Source organism: Lycium ferocissimum, chromosome 11 (assembly GCF_029784015.1).
Source record: "Lycium ferocissimum isolate CSIRO_LF1 chromosome 11, AGI_CSIRO_Lferr_CH_V1, whole genome shotgun sequence".
In the NCBI taxonomy this organism is placed as follows: Eukaryota; Viridiplantae; Streptophyta; class Magnoliopsida; order Solanales; family Solanaceae; genus Lycium; species Lycium ferocissimum.
The window spans coordinates 28,501,852-28,519,390 of record NC_081352.1 but is presented as its reverse complement, the minus strand read 5'-3'; the positions used below and the strand labels follow the sequence as shown (position 1 = coordinate 28,519,390).

General features: G+C 34.3%; 2 protein-coding genes across 7 annotated transcripts; one reads left to right on the top strand and one right to left on the bottom strand.

Moving 5' to 3' along the window:
* The first annotated feature begins 3,955 nt into the window (after positions 1-3,955).
* On the top strand, positions 3,956-14,415 carry LOC132037348 (probable UDP-3-O-acylglucosamine N-acyltransferase 2, mitochondrial). Of its 6 annotated transcripts, none has more exons than XR_009409850.1 (11): positions 3,962-4,417; positions 6,147-6,464; positions 7,103-7,189; positions 7,359-7,408; positions 8,536-8,600; positions 8,723-8,774; positions 8,853-8,923; positions 9,088-9,154; positions 9,270-9,403; positions 10,150-10,221; positions 10,321-10,376. XR_009409850.1 is itself a non-coding variant. In XM_059427848.1 (11 exons), exons 1-11 carry the CDS (start codon positions 4,234-4,236, stop codon positions 14,152-14,154), a joined length of 963 nt encoding a protein of 320 aa, XP_059283831.1. In that variant the 5' UTR covers positions 3,977-4,233; the 3' UTR covers positions 14,155-14,415. The 6 variants fall into 6 exon arrangements, 2 of the variants coding, with proteins under 2 accessions (XP_059283829.1, XP_059283831.1); XM_059427848.1 differs by lacking the exon at positions 9,270-9,403 and adding an exon at positions 14,133-14,415 and having other exon boundaries at positions 3,977-4,417; positions 6,147-6,396; positions 7,113-7,189; positions 10,321-10,373; XR_009409853.1 differs by lacking the exons at positions 9,088-9,154; positions 9,270-9,403 and adding an exon at positions 14,133-14,154 and having other exon boundaries at positions 3,958-4,417; positions 10,321-10,373.
* On the bottom strand, positions 13,681-14,406 carry LOC132037349 (NDR1/HIN1-like protein 26). The gene has a single exon (XM_059427849.1). It carries the CDS (start codon positions 14,404-14,406, stop codon positions 13,723-13,725), a length of 684 nt encoding a protein of 227 aa, XP_059283832.1. The 3' UTR covers positions 13,681-13,722.
* Positions 14,416-17,539: the final 3,124 nt, after the last annotated feature.

Below are 17,539 nucleotides of genomic sequence, written 5' to 3'. Positions count from 1 at the left end.
ATAGAACAATTTATCGGGAACATCGCCGTGATGAACCCGAAAAATTGAGAGACTAACTGTATGGATAGAAATTTGAATTACATAAATACCTATGTGAACTTGCAAAAGAAGATGCAATGAATCGGAAGGCAACGTCGAAGGAATGGAATCAATGTAACGCCATGAATATTTACGGCAACATACCAAGAGAATCTCGGAGATGCCAAAACGCGATATACAGGATAACTAAGTAATTGTGTATTATGATCGTAATGGAAACAATAACGCATGGCGAGAATCACGGCTTTTATTATCAATCATTAACTCAGGAGTTAATGACATACGTTACATCACAACGGGCAGACCGACCCGAAAATCTATAAATAGCTTACCATTTGTACATTTTTGGGGCATTGAATACATACAAGAGGATTATACCAAAACCTTTACTTTCTTGCTCAATCTTCTAGTTCATATTGATATTAATGTCAAGTTCTTATAATTTACGAGTTGAAGGAGAATTATATTGCAAGCACTCACAATGAGAAGAATAAGTTTTCTTGCTCTTCTCATTGTCGTTTAATTCTTTAACTGTTCATCTTATTAGTTTGATCAAAGTACTTAGTTTAAATCGAATTACTACCTACTGTGGTTAACCCCTTTACTTTCTTTACATAAATTTAACTAATTGGGCAAAGTACGAATTTTGACTCAAACACTTTCAAAATTTGCTTATTTTGAAAAAGTGTTTTATGTCAAAAATAAAAACTGCTTTTGGAAGAGTAGTAGTTTGTATTTGCCTAATGAATTTGATAAGCACTTTTACAATATTGGAGCAATAATTTGTGACAGGAAGGTTCCAAAAGTGCTTTTGTGAGGAAATCTCCTACCTGAATTTTCACCTTATTGGTGAGCTTTTGATTCTACACCCTGTAATCTCCTCCCCTTTTTTTTTTTTTTTTTTTTTTTTTGAAAAGAAAGTGCTTATGTGGAAAATCTATTTTTCCAGCTTCTTAAAAAAAACTTTTGTTGTTACTCAAACACACTTACTTTTTCCTAAAAGTTTGGTCAAACATCTCGTCTCTCTGAAATAAGCATTTTTAGCTTCCCAAAAACTTGGCCAAGCAAGTTGGAATTGTCACATAAATTTGAACTTTTATGGGTTCTCATTGTATTACCTCAAGTGCTAGTGATTGAATTTATTAAATTTAATTTTCATATATATATATATATATATATATATATATATATATATAGTTGATCTTTTAAATGCTTATATAAGTTTTAAACAAAAATTACTTAATTCTATTGAATTCATATCTTAAAGGTTACGTCCATGCGTACTTTGAATTCATTGACTATGACGAGTGAGATGGTGACGATAATTTGGAACTTGTCTTTGTACTTTTCTTCATCTAGTCAATTTTCTGCATTAAAATTTTCCTAGGCAATGGCCCACCTTTTTAATATTCACACCTTGCTGACTTTTACCCTATAGAAAAAAAGGAATGAAAGAAAATAAAAATTACCTTTTTTAGTTCCATGATGTATTAGGGTTCATTAGACAAGAAGGTGCTCCTTTTTTCATTCATAACGGTTTGAGTCCCAAACGTCTACTTAAGAATAGAAGAATCTCATGCATCCCGTCATGCATTGATGGTCTTTTTATTGTTAATTGCTTATAATACTGACGTAAATTAAGTAGAGGACTCTAATGCATCGCTCACATACCTTGATGATCTAATGCAATATTAGTGATTTCATTAGACCTGTAAAGCTATATTTCAATGCACTGACGGTATAGACTATAGAGTAGGTTTTAAAGAATTATAGGTAATTTTATTTAATAAACGCTAATTTTAGACCTAAAATAAATGGCAAGTGACCTACTGTAAAAAGTTGAAGCTACACTAGTAACTATTTTTTTAATATCATCATTATACATAACTTAAATGGTTTTTCTAAACCATCTAATACGTGGTCTTGTAGCTATGTTGAAAATGTTAAAACGTTAACCATACGTCTGAATTATTTCCAAATTCCAAGTCAGCAATCAAAGTAGTCCCACTAAATTGCCAAGTAAAGGATATCAAATTTATTGATTTACGTCTAATCAAACAAGAAAGGTACAACGCGTATTTCCTCTTTGATAAAAATATTAGCTTGCTTTCTGTTCTAACTTATGAAATGTAGACTTTGTTTCCATTCAAGGTCTTCAACTCTCATTATCATTTTTAGCCACAATAACTCGGCAAAAATTAGCCGGGATGGATAGTTTTTAAGCCGCCAATTAAAGTTTAGCTACCGTTTAAATGTGATTAAAAAGTAGTGTTTTTCATCAAAAAATAAAATTTGGACACAAGTACACTTAGCTAAAAGCTAAAACACTGAATTACTCCAACATACAGTACTGTTGCAATTCAAAATTTTAACAAGTGGAATTCCAGCAGAATGTAGTGGAGTTCGGCATGTTATAATTCATGGAGTTCAAATTTTGATTAGTTCAACATCTAGAAACGATTCATGGAGTTTGAACTTTTAAAGGATCAAACTCCACATGAAGTTTGAAATAGGTATCATGAGTGAAATAATAATAATATGAGAGAGATCGTTTAAATGAGGTGATTTGGGTGCGAAATTTTTGTATGTTCTTTCTATGAGTATCGTCAAGGTGAAATGGTATTAGGAGTAACGATGGTCTTCAACTGGTGTTTTTAGAGTTGCGAGAATCAACTGTTATGGAGTTTGAACTAATTTATAGCAAGGCTTGTTCCTGGAGTTTGAACTAATTTATGGCAAGGGCTGTTTGAATTCCAAGACAAAATCATGGATATTTAACTTGTAGAAGTTGAAACTCTAGAACATAGTCCACGGGTTCGAAAGGGGTAACATGAATTAAACTTTCACATTATTTCACATATCTATTTCTTTAATTATTATTATTATACACCATTATTTTTTCATGTCACCATTCTAACTTTATTTATTTTAAGACCACCGATCCTCAACCATTATAAGCGCACCTGACCGTCACAATATTGTTGTAAATGATTTAGAAGCTAAATATTGTGTGCTTAGGTTTGTTTAGCATTGAGAGGTTGATGTGGATCTCTAACATCGCCATTAATGATATGAGAAGGGATGTAGAGTTGTGTCGCTGGAGTGAAAATTTAACTAGGTTGTACAATCTATCATTGTTTGAGTTTCACTTGGATGATTTTAGGCTTGAGCGTGGCTAATTTGAGCTTGGGGATAAGACTTTACTGTTGGAGGTTTTGAGTGTTGAAGAATATGATGTTGGTCCACCGGATCAATAACCTCATTCCTCAAAAGTTCAGTAGCAAATTTGGACCATTCTTATAGTTCAAAGGTAAATTCGACGATTTTTCTTTGTAAAAGAAGCCTATGTGTTGAAAGTTTTTGTCATTAGTGAATAGTGAATAGATCATACTTGGACCAATTTTATAAACACAGAGGTATGTTTGACTTCAACTGTGTAGGGATCTTAGTAGCTCAATTAGTTGGCTAACTGAACTTTCATCTCGTTGGTGAGGGTTCGAATCCCCACATTGTAATTTTATTTCCCTACCTCCTATGTAATCAAAAAAATTAAAAAAATTTAAAAAAATTCAACTATTAAGGAGTGATGCAATTTGAATTTGGAGCTATATTATGGGAGCTGAGTTAATGCTTGGAGTGGTTGTACCTGGTGCAGTACAAGCTGTTGGAGAGTTGATCTTCGGAAGGAGGACATAAGTTTCGTTAATTACATTCAGAACCCTTAAGTTAATTACATTCAGAACCCTTAAGTTTGGTTCTTTAATAATGCATTTGACCCAAGTTCTTATAGCAGTAGTTTCTTTTAGACCCATTAGCTAGCTAGAGTTCTTTAGTATATATTCTATTGATGTAATCATTTTAGAGTTTATCAATAAAAATCAACTTAGCTCTATCTAGAATAGCTTTAGTTGAGCTTAGTTTTTAGCTAGTTTTCTTCTCAAATTCCATTCTGCATCATGGAGGGCGAATTTATATCATTTCACGAAGTTCGGGGGGCCAATTTGAACCTTTTCCCAAATTTAAAAGTAATAGTGGATCTTTTATAGTTTTAGAAATTTTAAAATCTTGTGTAAATTTTTGGTAATTATAATCCAAAATCCCAAACCATTTAATTACCGAAGACTCAAAAAGTCCTTTTCTTTGTTCAATACTTGAGGGTCTCTACTTGTTTGGTGGCAGATTATAGTCACAGTTATGTCTGGCCTAAAAAAATTAGCTTCTATTCGTACATTTTCCTCTATATCTGGACTGATCTGTAGCAAAATTTACACAAGTAAAGTTGAAAATTTGTTAGCCCCAAGACACGTGTCAGCAAATGCTTCTTCCAATTGTTTTTCTACAGGACAAAGAGCTTCAAAATATAGCTCTACTGAGCCAGGTAAGTTTGCCGCGTGTCGTTATACTTGAGTAAATATTTAAGCAACTCCTGTGTTTGTGAAAATGCCGCTTAGACTTTGGGTGTGTTTGGTACGGAGGAAAATGATTTCCAATTTTTTCATGTGTTCGGTCAAACTTTTGGAAAATATTTTTTTTACGAAAATAATAACAAGAGCGGCGATGAGGATAGTGTGTCCCGCACATCTCGGCCGCTTCGATATACTTAGCTCAAAAAAAGATGAAAAGAAAGGAATTAGCAACTACGGCTCAAAAAAAGATGAAAAAGGAGGAAATAGCAACTAGCATAAATAACAACAAGATAATAAAATAATCGAGGCTAAAGAAAGATGAAAAGGAGTTAGTAGCAGCAAGCATGACTAATGGTAATAAGATAACTGAGGCTAAAGTAGTAATAATGATTTAAGAATACGAAAAGACAAGAGATGTACCAATACCGGGGGATGGAAAAGAAAACAACTGTATATTGATTGTGTTTGTAGTGGAAGTAAAGAAAACAAGTTCTACAAATGACGACAAGTTTAAACGAGGGAAGATAGAGGAGGTTGTTTTAACAACCATGGATAACAGCAAGGTAATAAGATAACTCAGGCTATAGTAGTAGTAATAGAGATCTAAGAATACAAAAATACAAGAGAAGTACTAAAACCCCGGGGACGGAAAAGAAAACAACTGTATATTGATTGTGTTTGTAGTGGAAGTAAGGAAAATAAGTTCCACAAGTGACATTCTATATTGATTGTATCATTCCCACCCACCAACACACCTCATCTTCACCCCAACCCTCGTAGCCCTCATAGTATTTGTCTAGATTAAATACAAATGCATTTAGGATAATATGTTTTTCTTATGCACCTAATACAAGAAAATAAGTAAGAAATCCAATTATTGTCCTAGAAAACACTTTCCATAGAAACACATTTTCCTTTGTACCGAACACACCCAGTGTTACTTGTTGTTTTCCAGTGGAGTCTATTCTTTTTCACGACTAATATGTTTGGTATGGCGGAAATGCTTTCCTTTTTTCCCCCTAATAATTGTGGTGTCTGGGACAACTTGTACATACCTCTCGACTAATTGTACGTGCTACGTGTTATCTCCCACCAACTTTCCCACCAGCACGGGTACCATAACTCTATCCACCATGGCTTATATAGAAGGAAAAAATAATGTTTTCCTCCTTTTACAGTGGTGGACATGTTGATTTTGTCAAAAATGTTTTTATGAGAAAATCACAGGAAGGGGAAAAGAGTATGGTCACTTATAGGCGAAATGTCAATTTCCTTGTAAATATTCAAGTTCTTACTCTATTTCACTTGCTTGAACGGACACTTGGACATTGTTAAAGCCTTTCATACCCAGGAATATCATAAGAACACTGTCCTTGTTTGGTTCATCTATTAAGCTTACGCTATGTCACCTGCTTATACACCCTATCAATCATGGAAACAAACAAAAGGTGATATCCGAGATTAAACACTTTCCACTTCCGATTCATATAGTCAACCCCAACTTGTTTGAGACTGAGGTGTAGTAGTTGTTGTTGTAGTAGTGTTGGTTGTGGAAAACCATGTACATTAATCAAATGTTGATACCCTCGTATTCTGTTTCCTTTGCGGAATGAAATGAGCCATTACGTTCTGAGTGCTCTTTTGCGGTTTAACACTTAGTGTAATTTTGCATTCAAGATGACATTTTCTATGTTCCATCAGGTACCACAGTGCACCTCAAATGTGCTTTGGATTCAAGACTTGAGAATGGTTGTGTGGATGACCAACAAGATTATCGCAGATGGGGCAATGGTGGTGGGACTTTTCACAAGTCGGCTAGCATTGATCGCTCGGCCTTTGTAGAAATTGGTGCTGTAGTACATTCAGAATGTGCAGTAGGTGCAGACTGTCACATTGGCTCTGGAGCAATCATTGGACCTACTGTCACAATAGGTCAATCGACGAAAATAGGGTACATCATTTTGTCTATCTTGAAGGCAGTTGTTATTTGGCTTCATTTTGATGGGATATCTCTAGTAGGTACCAACAAGACTTTGTTCTAAATATTGAGTTGAAATAAGTCTTCTCTTGATCGGACTAACAAAAGAGCAGAGGTATAGATAAAAAGACAATTGTTATTTTGTTTCAGTTGGCAAAATAACATCATTCTTCCTAGCAAAATCTCATCAGGCTGTCTGTCATGATAATATCTGAAATTTATCAATTACCTATGCTTAAGCCTTTTCTCAATTTGTTAGGATGTTTGAGTTTTGTGCTGGATTCTCCTAAAGAAAGAAATCCAACTGTTTGGAATTGAAAAGGGTGGGTCGGATGCAGTAGAGGGGGGATAGAAGTTGTACTCCCTCCGTTTCAATTTGTTTGTCTTATTTTGATCAGGCACGGAGTTGAAGAAAGTAAAAAAAACTTTTGAATATTTTGGGTGTTAGCTAAAGATATGTATAATGTACTAGAGAGAGGCATTCTTTTTGAAATGGACTAAAAAGGAAAGTAAGACAAACAGATTGAAATGGAGGGAGTATAAGAAGGCTATTGAAATGCAAGATGACCTATGTACTTTCTCGGCTGTTGGCAGTCTCAGATGGACTTGTTTTTGCAGCCTGAATTATATTCTGCACCATTTCTTACAAATGACTTTTGGTCTATGAATTTTCTGCAAGTTATCTTCAGCTACAATGCTGCATTGGCTAATTGCATGATTGGTAACTTTTGCGTTATCCACAGCGGGGTCTGCATTGGTCAAGATGGTAGGATGAATCTCACGTGAAATTTTCTTTTTCAGTTGCTTAAAAAGAAAACCAAGACTATTCCTTGTTTCTGGTGCATGTTTCGGAGTACCCGTCACTGACATACTTTTTACTTTACATATTACTGCTAGTGTCAGATTTTAAATTAGCAGTTCTTTTCTTGTAACAGGTTTTGGATTTTTCGTAGATGAGCAAGGAAATATGGTGAAAAAGCCTCAAGTTAGTCAATACTATTTATCTAAGAGATAAAATTGTTACTTTTGTTTTTTATGATCGAGAAATCCGTCTAGGGCCAACCCCTAGTACCAAACACAGTTGTCCTCTACCCTTCTCCACTTAATACCAGGCTTAGTTCGCATGGCGCATGGCTCGAACCTGTGACCTAAGTGAGAAGTCCTTCAACCTTTTCCACTTGTACCAAGCCCTGGGGCAAGAGATAAGATTGTTACTTATGATCCTTGGAATCATTTCTTTTACACCAGAATGTGTTTTTTATTTCTTTGTGGTTGTGGCCAATTCAGGAGTCAGGACCCCTAAATATCTGGGGTCTTCATTGCAAGTGAGCAAGAGTATATAAGCAAAGAAAAAGTAAGAGCGACCAGAACTACCAAATGAGCTCCTCAGTGAAGTGAGCTAAAATTTGAATAATTCTAGTAATAGTTAGAGTGCTATAATTAAGTCTGTTGTAATGCTAGTGGGTAGTGAAAATGTGCGAAATATATATTTAAATTAGAATTTGAATGAAAACAATTTAAATATTCGTTAATCTTATATTGTTTGACAAGCAAAGTGTCAACATTTGTGCTAGCCCATCACTTCACTTCTGCACAACATTTATATGTTCATATTACTTGTAAATTCACTTTCTCATTTCAGTATTTTTGGTCCTTCAAAATATCAGAATTAGAAGCTGGCCCCAACGGATTGCTGATGTAGATATAATAAAGTGCTGTATGGACCTGATTCGCTAATCAGAAAAATGTCCTTGAGTTTGGTCCATGGTCATTTATGCTAATGCCTCATTTTTTGCCCTGATGCTCACAAGTACTTGGGCCTAACTTAAATGTTTGACCTATGCTCAAGCTTGACTGTTCTCTGGATGAAATCAGGCCTGAGTGAATTTGTGCTAAAAGTTGTTAGTCTAAGCCTAGGGTTGTCTTTCATTGTTTGATACCAGATCAACTACCTATAATTTGTTTATTAAAAAAAAAAAAAAGAAATTGATAGCAGATCAATTATATAAGCTTATCCTGAATTCTTCTTCATATACTAGATGTTTTATGAGCTACAACTTTTTATGTTCTTCCAAGACTATTAATCTTCTTTTTTTGTACCTTCATATGCAGACCCTGAAGGTGAGAATAGATAACCATGTAGAAATAGGTGCAAATATATGTATCGATAGGGGCAGGTGAGATCCGTGCTTTTTTTTGAATTCTTCATTGCGGTTGTCTCATGTCTTTCCAGATTAAATCCCATGCCCTAATGTTTATGAGCTTAAACATAAATGCTACATCATTTGGGGCCATGCAGTTGGAGGGATACATTAGTTGGAGAACATACGAAGATAGATAATTTGGTTCAGGTACTTTCCTACTTCTGAATGACTGAATATTTGGAGAAAATCTTTGTTTCGAGACTATTCTTATGATTTGCAATACAGATAGGTCACAATGTAGTGATTGGGAGAAGCTGTCTCATTTGTGGACAAGTCGGTGTTGCGGGTTCAGTGACGTATGTTACCCTTTTTGTCCCCACTTTGGTAAAGAATAGAAGTAAAACATCTTTTGGATTTGATCACCAATTTGCTTAATTTTCTAGTTCAGTAAATTAGCTTTCAAGATTATATATTGTCCTTTTCTGGATTAATCTACATATTTGTCCTTTTGTTTTCCCAGTATAGGTGACTACGTAACTTTAGGAGGAAGAGCTGGGATCCGTGATCATGTAAACATTGCCTCAAAGGTATAATTTTCTATTTAACTGGTGATCTGTTCCTTGACTAGCACCATTTGGTGTCATTCCATGTTAAACGAATACTCCATAAAATACGTATCATTATGTTTTGTTGATTTTATAGTAATTGGATATGATATTGCTCGGACCAAAATGCAAATGCTAGAACACTTTACTTCCAAGCAAGAAGAGACCACATGTTACCACTATATGCATCATAAGTTCTATTTGGCCCTGCTTTAGCTTGTCATTGTCATGGTAATCCACTGGCTGGTCTTAATCTTGATGGACAAAGTTGATAAGTCAGAAATGACAATGATAGCATGCATCTTATTTTAGTTTGCTTGACAATGCTGCTTATTATCCTCTAACTTTCTCCTAACATAAATCAGATCAGAAAGTTATTACACTTTTTGGAAAAAAACCACAATGTTATTGTACATTCTATGATGATTATGGAATTCTGGTAGCATGGTCTCTGTTCATGAGGTCGATAGATCTCTTTGTTCATATTTCCAATGCCATTATTCTTACTCCCTCTTAACTGTTACCTGTCCTAGTTTGATGTGCCTACACTCGGGACAAAGGATATTTGTCAATATATTTGAAATATTGGAATAACAATGGGCTCCATAATGCTTTTGAACTGGTATAACATTAAAAATTAATGAATATGAAAGGGAAAATTTCCTGTTAAAGGAAAGCAGATACTATTTTTGGGAGAAATCGAAAAGTAAACAAGATAATCTCTTTGTAGCAAAGGGTGTATTCTATTCTATCAAAAGTATATTAGTACTTTATTATATTGTAAAGCTTTTCTAAGACATTGCGGATAAGCCATAAAGTATTCAACTTATTACGAATCTGGATATTAAATTTCTCATTGCTTACACATTCTATGTGGTTATGCTTCTATTGACCAGGCTGTTATTTTATCTTTGACCATATATATAAATTTACATGTAATTAATAATCAAACTAAGTAATGACATTTGATGCTACAGGTCAGGTTAGCAGCTAATAGCTGTGTCACCAAGGATATTAGTGAGCCTGGAGATTATGGTGGCTTTCCTGCTGTAAGTATTCTATCATTGTTCATAGTGTCATCTAATTTCTTCGAAAGAATTCTGAACTTGTTTTGACAATTGTTTGATTATTCCCATGGCTAACTGCAGATTCCTATACGTGACTGGCGAAGACAAATTGCTACACATCGTCGAACCTTGAAGTAAGAGTTCTGTTCGAATGCTAACACTATACAGAAACTCAGGATTTGAACAATTTATGCAACACTATGCATGAAATTTGACGTACACCCGGGGGACCATCTCAGGAACTGCTGATTACATATCACTTGTATTCTTTCGCTCCTATTTAATGCTGAGCATTACGTCGTCTTGGACTTAGCTTAAAACACGACTGTGTACATGAAATTGTTGTTCCTCTTGCCTTTTATAACATTACATGCTCTTTTGAAAGCAAAACTATGTTTAAAAAAGTTTATTATGCCTTTATCGACGGGTAATTTCATATGTTAAATTAGTGTTAATACTGCACATCCGATGTTTAATTAACTGAGCTATTTAGGATTTTGTCAAGAGCTTCTGATTTATTCTCAATGTCAGTTAACGATTGTTTAGTACCTTGCTGAGATTATCAAAAGAAATGAACTAGAAAATCGACACAAACACAATTTGAGCTTTCTATTTAAGCCCTGGCTTCCTGTGTTGTTCTTCGAGCTTAGAAGATTTTGAGCGTTTCTTTAGCTCATAAATAATGCACTTCAATTTTATAGTCAAATACAAGCCTAAAGTAGAAAAATCAATAAGAATAGGTGTTACACCTTGAAAAATTCCCGTTAGCGTACATTGAATAGGCTGACGAAGGGTAAGACGTATACGGTGTTTTGATAAGTAAGAAATAGTATTTAATGGCCCTAATTAAGATTTCCAAAGACATTTGAAGTAGGAGACGAAAGTTGGTAAGGAAAGTAAGGTATATGTCATGTGTCGGGTAAGATTTACGAGTATCAAATTAATGATGACTTAATGAAGTTTTGGAGAAAAGTTGTAATGCCCCTTGGATTGTTAATGAAGTGTTAAATAAGTGTTAAGAAGGTTCCATAAGGATTTAAGAACAAACAAATAAAGGAATTGAGTTTATGGGAACTTTGGTAAAACTTGGCAAAATTTTCGGACAAAATTTTGGTCCACATTGGTGGGGGCATATCTCCTAGAATATGAGGAGTTTTTGTGTGTTTCTTTTTTCCAAATTGAAGTTCATCGAGTCTAGTTTCCAACGCAACAAACCGCTCGTCAATGTGATGTCTGAGTAAAAAGTTATGGCCATTCTACGACAGACTATCTGAGCAGAGAAATCCTACGGACCATTTGACGCCCCGTAGAATTTTTGACGGCCCGTAGGAAATCCTACGGTCCGTCAAATGGACCCAGCCCAGCATCAAATGGTCACAGTGACCCATTTTTGACCAGGCGAGTTCTACGGATAATTTTGACGGTCCGTAGAAATTTATACGGCCCGTCAAAATGGGCGTAGAATTGCCCGATGGGATCAGATTTTTAAGTCATTAAAAGGAGACCCACGTTCAATTATTTCATTTCATTCTCATTCCACACAAAGTCAAGAACTCTCTAGAATATTCTCCACTCTTCACACACAAGAAATCAAAGGAAATTAAAGATCAATACCAAGAAATCAAGTGAATCAAGTGTAAGAAATTCATCAAAGTTCATCTAAGTCAAGAAATCCCAAGAAAAGTGAGCAGGGTTTTTGTGTAAGGAGAGTATTACCACTCAAGGTTTATTCCTACACCATCTAAGGTGAGTTTCATGATCTTTTCATATTATTTGAAGTATTGAAAAGTTGAAATACTTGGATTTTACTAGAACATAGAAAATGGGTCATAAATGTGGGAATAGTGCTAGTGTTGAGTAGTAGTTTGGAATGCATCATGAAAATGGATATGTTGTGATTGTAGGTAGATTGTGAATGACATTTAGAACATGGAATGAGCATTATACATGGAAGAATATAATAGTAAATTATGACCATGATTATGGGGAAATTGAAGTGAAATGGTGAAATGTGGATAATGTAGATAAATGATGATTGTTATTTATGATATTATGAATGATATTACGGATGTTTGGGAGTTGATATGGAATATGGAGGAAGTCATATAAACAAAGGAAATGCTGCCCAATTTTCTCTAGCTTTAGTAAGCCCGTTCATATAATTGTGTAGCTAATGTCGATACGAATTCTCTTGAAGGTAAAACGTGTGCATTAAAGGACAACGAGCAAGCAATAGAATAGTTAAACGACAAAGGTATGTGAGGCTAGTCCTTTCTTTCTAAGGCATGAATTCTATGGCATGAATTTCCTCCTTTCTTATGAATGTCCCATCTTCAAGAAAACTATGAGTCCTTGTTCATGAATAGCCCTATGAGATAAGAGATATGCTACGAGTATAATAATGATAATGACAAGCCTAAGTCTAGAGATGCTATAGTCTATGATATGATGTCCCTATAAAGCTAATGGAGCTATCCGTAATCCATTGATGTTGATCATTAGATACACTCACCTTATGCTTGTTCCTTCAAGGTGAGGCAGAATGCTTATGAGTACTCCATAATGAAATCGGGGGATTCACGACCTTATGTCACCTCCATAAAGTGTGATTGTCTATGAATCTTTATGCATGCATTATGATGAGTATGATAAATATATTATGACGAGCATATGATAATATTACACCGTGCCTATATGGCCGGGCAAAATACCGCCAAGGCGGGCAGCTATACACCATGGCCAGATGGCATGGGCAGACACCACTAGTGGGCGGCTTGAGATGGTACCCCGGACGGAGGCCTGGACGCAGGCTAATGCTAATGTTATTGATTATCACACCGTACCTATAGGGTCGGGCAGCTTATACATTTATGCATACATGACATGATGATGATTATGAGAGTAAGCCAGCATGCATTATTCTTTCATGAGCCGCAGCATGCATTTCCTTAATGTCTTATTATTGTTTATGCCTTACATACTCAGTACAATATTCGTACTGACGTCCTTTTCCTTGGACGCTGTGTTCATGCCCACAGGTAGACAGGGAGACGGCGCAGATCCATAGTACCTATCAGCAGATTTACGGGAGCTCTCCTTTATTAGGAGGTGCTATTTTGAGACGATATTTTTGTGTATATATATTTTGGGCACGACGGGGTCTGTCCGTCCATATGTCTAGTACTACTAGTAGAGGCTCGTAGATACACAGTGTGGGTAGTATGGTCTCACAGTCTTCATGTATATGCATGTATATATTATTTTGATAGCCGAAGGGCTTGCGTTCATAAAAGTAAATATGGTTCATATGATGATAGTTCTTTTATGATTATAAGTATAAATATATTATGAATGAGAGCAGATAAGTAACAGAATGAGCGGTGTTCGGTGGTTAGCCCCGGATACCCGTCATGGCCCGTAGTCGGGTCGTGACAGTAGGATAACAAATGGAAAATATCTGAAATAAATGTAGCCCTTCCTAAATCAGCTGAAATAAACTGGACATCTCTTATCCTTATAAACAGGCAATAGCATACCATCTTGTCCTACTCCAACAGGACAATTAGCATGCATCCTATGGTGTTTACTGTTCCATGACGAAATCTTAAATCTTATAGTCGATGATAATTCAACACGAAACATCACTGGACCCCTCGATCGATCATTCAGCATTTGCTTCCACTGCGACCCTGTTACTGTCAATGATGAACCACTAAGTATACTAGCAAATATGGTGCTATTTTTTGGCTGTTGATAGAATGGTGTCAACACTTGGTAGCCTCCAACACTCTTTTCTCCATAATACACCGCCACTTGACTTGCATCATAGTAAATTCCAATACCTTGATTAGAATTCCTTGCCGTAACTTTGAAGTTTATTTGTGCATTTTCAGGTCCACCACCTCCTTGACCTAATGCTGGAACAGAGAAGTCATTGAGGAAGATTCGCGGACGATGAGGGCGAAGACTTAGCCATAAAATGAATGTGATGAGTCCAACAATTGCAAGAAGGCCTAAGAATATTGAACATATTAACTTTGAGACTCTTGTGGTTAAACTTTCTTTAACCCTGTGTGCATAGTAGCTAGCACTATGGTGTCGCCTTATAGGACGATCTTGATCGCGATCACGCCCATACACGGGTAATTCTGGCCTAGAGTCCTGCATTTTTTTTTTTTTCAAAGAGAATGGAATTGAGGTTGATAATGAACAGTTTTTAGGTGCATTTTTATATATGCAAAATCTTTGGAGAAAATGGTGGCTGGAGTACAAAGTAATGTTGAGAACTTTTTAGGAAAGAAAAGAATAAAGAAGAACCGGTTATGTGATCTTGGTATAAAATTAATATACTTTTTGCAAGAAGTAGTGTTATTGGATTCTTGAAGTTGGGGGCAAGTATACTTTGTTATCTATACACATATTTATTCCTTCTTACTCAGAAATTATCCTCGCTGTAACTACATAATTTTTCTTCTCTCTCTCTCTCTCTCTTTTTTTTTTTTAATAACCGTCTGTTTGGACCAGCTTATTTTTCTCTTGTCTCTTCATTTGAAAGTTTTTTGAAGCAAAAGGATTAGTTTGAATTTGCTGGAACAGTCTGATAGTTGTTTTTAGAAAACTACACTGTTTTAATTTTTAGCTTACTGGTTTAGCACCGAGTAAGTTCACTACGAGGCTAAAAAGCTCTTTATATTTATTTTTAGAGTTCGAACACGATACGTTTGATTAAAGGAGGAATATCCACTTAATTGATTTAATTTGTGATCTCCTAAGAGTTAAACATACCATTCATATCTGAAGCTGTTGGACTATACAAGGGTTGAAGAACATGAACTAATTGGGGACGTCTAACAAATAGGCATACAAACTAAATTATTTTTGGACCACTTGTATCATTATTCTAGAAGTTTTGCTTGTATCAAGAGGATTCAACAATTTGTGTGTGTGTGTGCAGGGGTGATCTTAGGTACTAAAATTGGGGCATGTGAACATATAGTTTCTCCGTAAAACTAATATTTTATGTATATATTTTTTAAAATTAGTATAATACTATCTGCTGGAACACAAACTACAAAAAGCTAAATAGTGAACTTGGTTGAAGGTTGTGTTATTTACCTAGAGGACTAGGGATCAAGTACGGCCACTTAATACATTTTTCCTTTTATTTTTTAGTGGTGAATTGAACCCACCTTTCTGAAGTATATATGTAGTGTATAATTCTATCATGTTTGATAAACTAAATGACCGAAAGGATATATTTACGTAAGTTCCCTATATATTGACTGTAAGATGTTGGGGGCAAATTTTCGTCTGTTAAGATGAATAGTAAGAAAAGTTGTTAGGTATAATCATCATACTATTCTAAAAGTGGAAATACCCTAAGTTGAATTACCCAAAATGTCCATAAAAAATTAAACGACATTTATATCCCTCATCTAAATATTACTATTACAATATTTTTGTACTAAATATTAATTTTACCTTTAAATAAATGATAAATAAAGCAAGTAAACACGAAGTTATTAGAGTTAAATTCTTTTATCTACCAACTACAAAGCACTTGCCGCAAAGTTATTACCGGAGTTGATTCACTTTCTTCAATTTATTTTCATTTTTCTGTAGTTATTGCAAAGATCCAATTTATGTCTATTAATTGTCATTTAGTTGTCCACATAAACCAAATAAATAATATCAAATTCACTGAACCGGGTAATGGTGGATGATTGGTTTATCTTCCTGTAATTATTATAGGCTGAGTAGTACTTTAGAATACAACCTTTCCACATTCCAACTGTATTAGTTTGGTGTCCTCTAAGCTTCTACGGTTTTATATCTATTAACACCATTTTTTCCTACTTTATAAAAGTTGACATCAAAGTGTCAAATAATACTTCAATAACTTTGTCCAATTTTTCCTTTTTTGCAGAAACAATATATTGTGGCGCTTCTTTTTTCATTCTCTTCTTAGAATTTCATTCTTCCTTCAATAAATAAACCTCATAATCTGGTGCAAGTTCTTTTTGGAATTTGATATACGATATTTGCTTTGTTCTTCTGCTTCAGTGTCCTAGCAAATATTGTCATTTTTTAATATAGGCAAATATGATAGTAACTTTTTTTTTTGGAACTTTTGCAGTTGGAATAAACGTTTTGCAGGTATTATAATTAAGAAGTTCCAGTCAAGGATGCTGCTGCTATATATAGGTTTGTCTTGACTAAATGTGCACAATATTATTTTTATGCAAGCGTGTTGTAAGTAAAGAAGTATTAGGTTAGATGCAATCACCTCACATGTTGGCACCTAATTACGTTAAAGTTTATCTGATTATACATCACACCTATCTAACTAAATTTAATTATTCAACTTTGCATGTTTAGATGATCCATAATATTTTTTGTTGAACAATCAAGTCATTTGTATTTTGTATAGGATAACAGTTTATCTAATTCACTCATATTTTAATATTATCAATATTCTAGAGAATTTATACCAATTGAATTGGAACACACGTGCCAGAAACTAGTGTACTAAATATATATATATATATATATATATATATTATAAAAGCTAGGCATAGACAATCCTATGTGGCACCTCTCTATGGCTTCCATTGACATTTATCTTTTTTCTCTTTTTTTTTGGCTTTTTGCTATTTTTTCCCCATTTATGTGCTATGTTAAAAAAAATTCAAAGTCAATCATTTAATTAGATCTCTTAATTACGTTAAATGTGATGTTAATTAGCTTAGTAAATGTGATGTTAATTAGCTTAGTCTTTCAGTTATATACGTTTTTGTATTCCAAGCTAATTAGTTCATGGAATGTTTAAGGTCTGTTTGGAAAGCCACCTGGTAATTGGAATTGGTGTAATTACTAGGGTAGTAATTACTCAGACTAGTAATTACACAATATTGTAATTACAACACCCTGTTTGTTTGTCATAATGTAATTCTTTGTGCAATTACAAGCGTGTTGTTTGGTTGCACAAGTGTAATTACACAGTTTGTTTAATTTAATTATAAAAAATTTAAAATTAATATTTAAAAAATATGTGCCTTTATAATGATATTAAATTAGTTATTTAATAACACATTGTTTTTTGAAAATATATTAATTAATAATCATATATTTATGACTAATATTGTAAAAAATAATTGATATATGTTTTTCAAATTAATAATATTTTAATTTTAATTAATTATAAAACTTAAAAGAAAAACTTTTTTTTTTGTAGAACATCATGGATTGGATGTTTGACAAAAAAAAATAATATTTATATATAATGCTATAACATTATTCA

Excerpts from the sequence above, each read along its gene's own strand:
- LOC132037348 (XM_059427846.1), top strand. The coding sequence starts at position 4,234 with ATGTCTGGCCTAAAAAAATTAGCTTCTATTCGTACATTTTCCTCTATA. Across the intron at positions 7,190-7,358 it reads GGTCTGCATTGGTCAAGATG|GTTTTGGATTTTTCGTAGAT; the intron begins GTAGGATGAATC and ends TTCTTGTAACAG. Across the intron at positions 8,601-8,722 it reads ATATGTATCGATAGGGGCAG|TTGGAGGGATACATTAGTTG; the intron begins GTGAGATCCGTG and ends GGGGCCATGCAG.
- LOC132037349 (XM_059427849.1), bottom strand. The coding sequence starts at position 14,406 with ATGCAGGACTCTAGGCCAGAATTACCCGTGTATGGGCGTGATCGCGAT.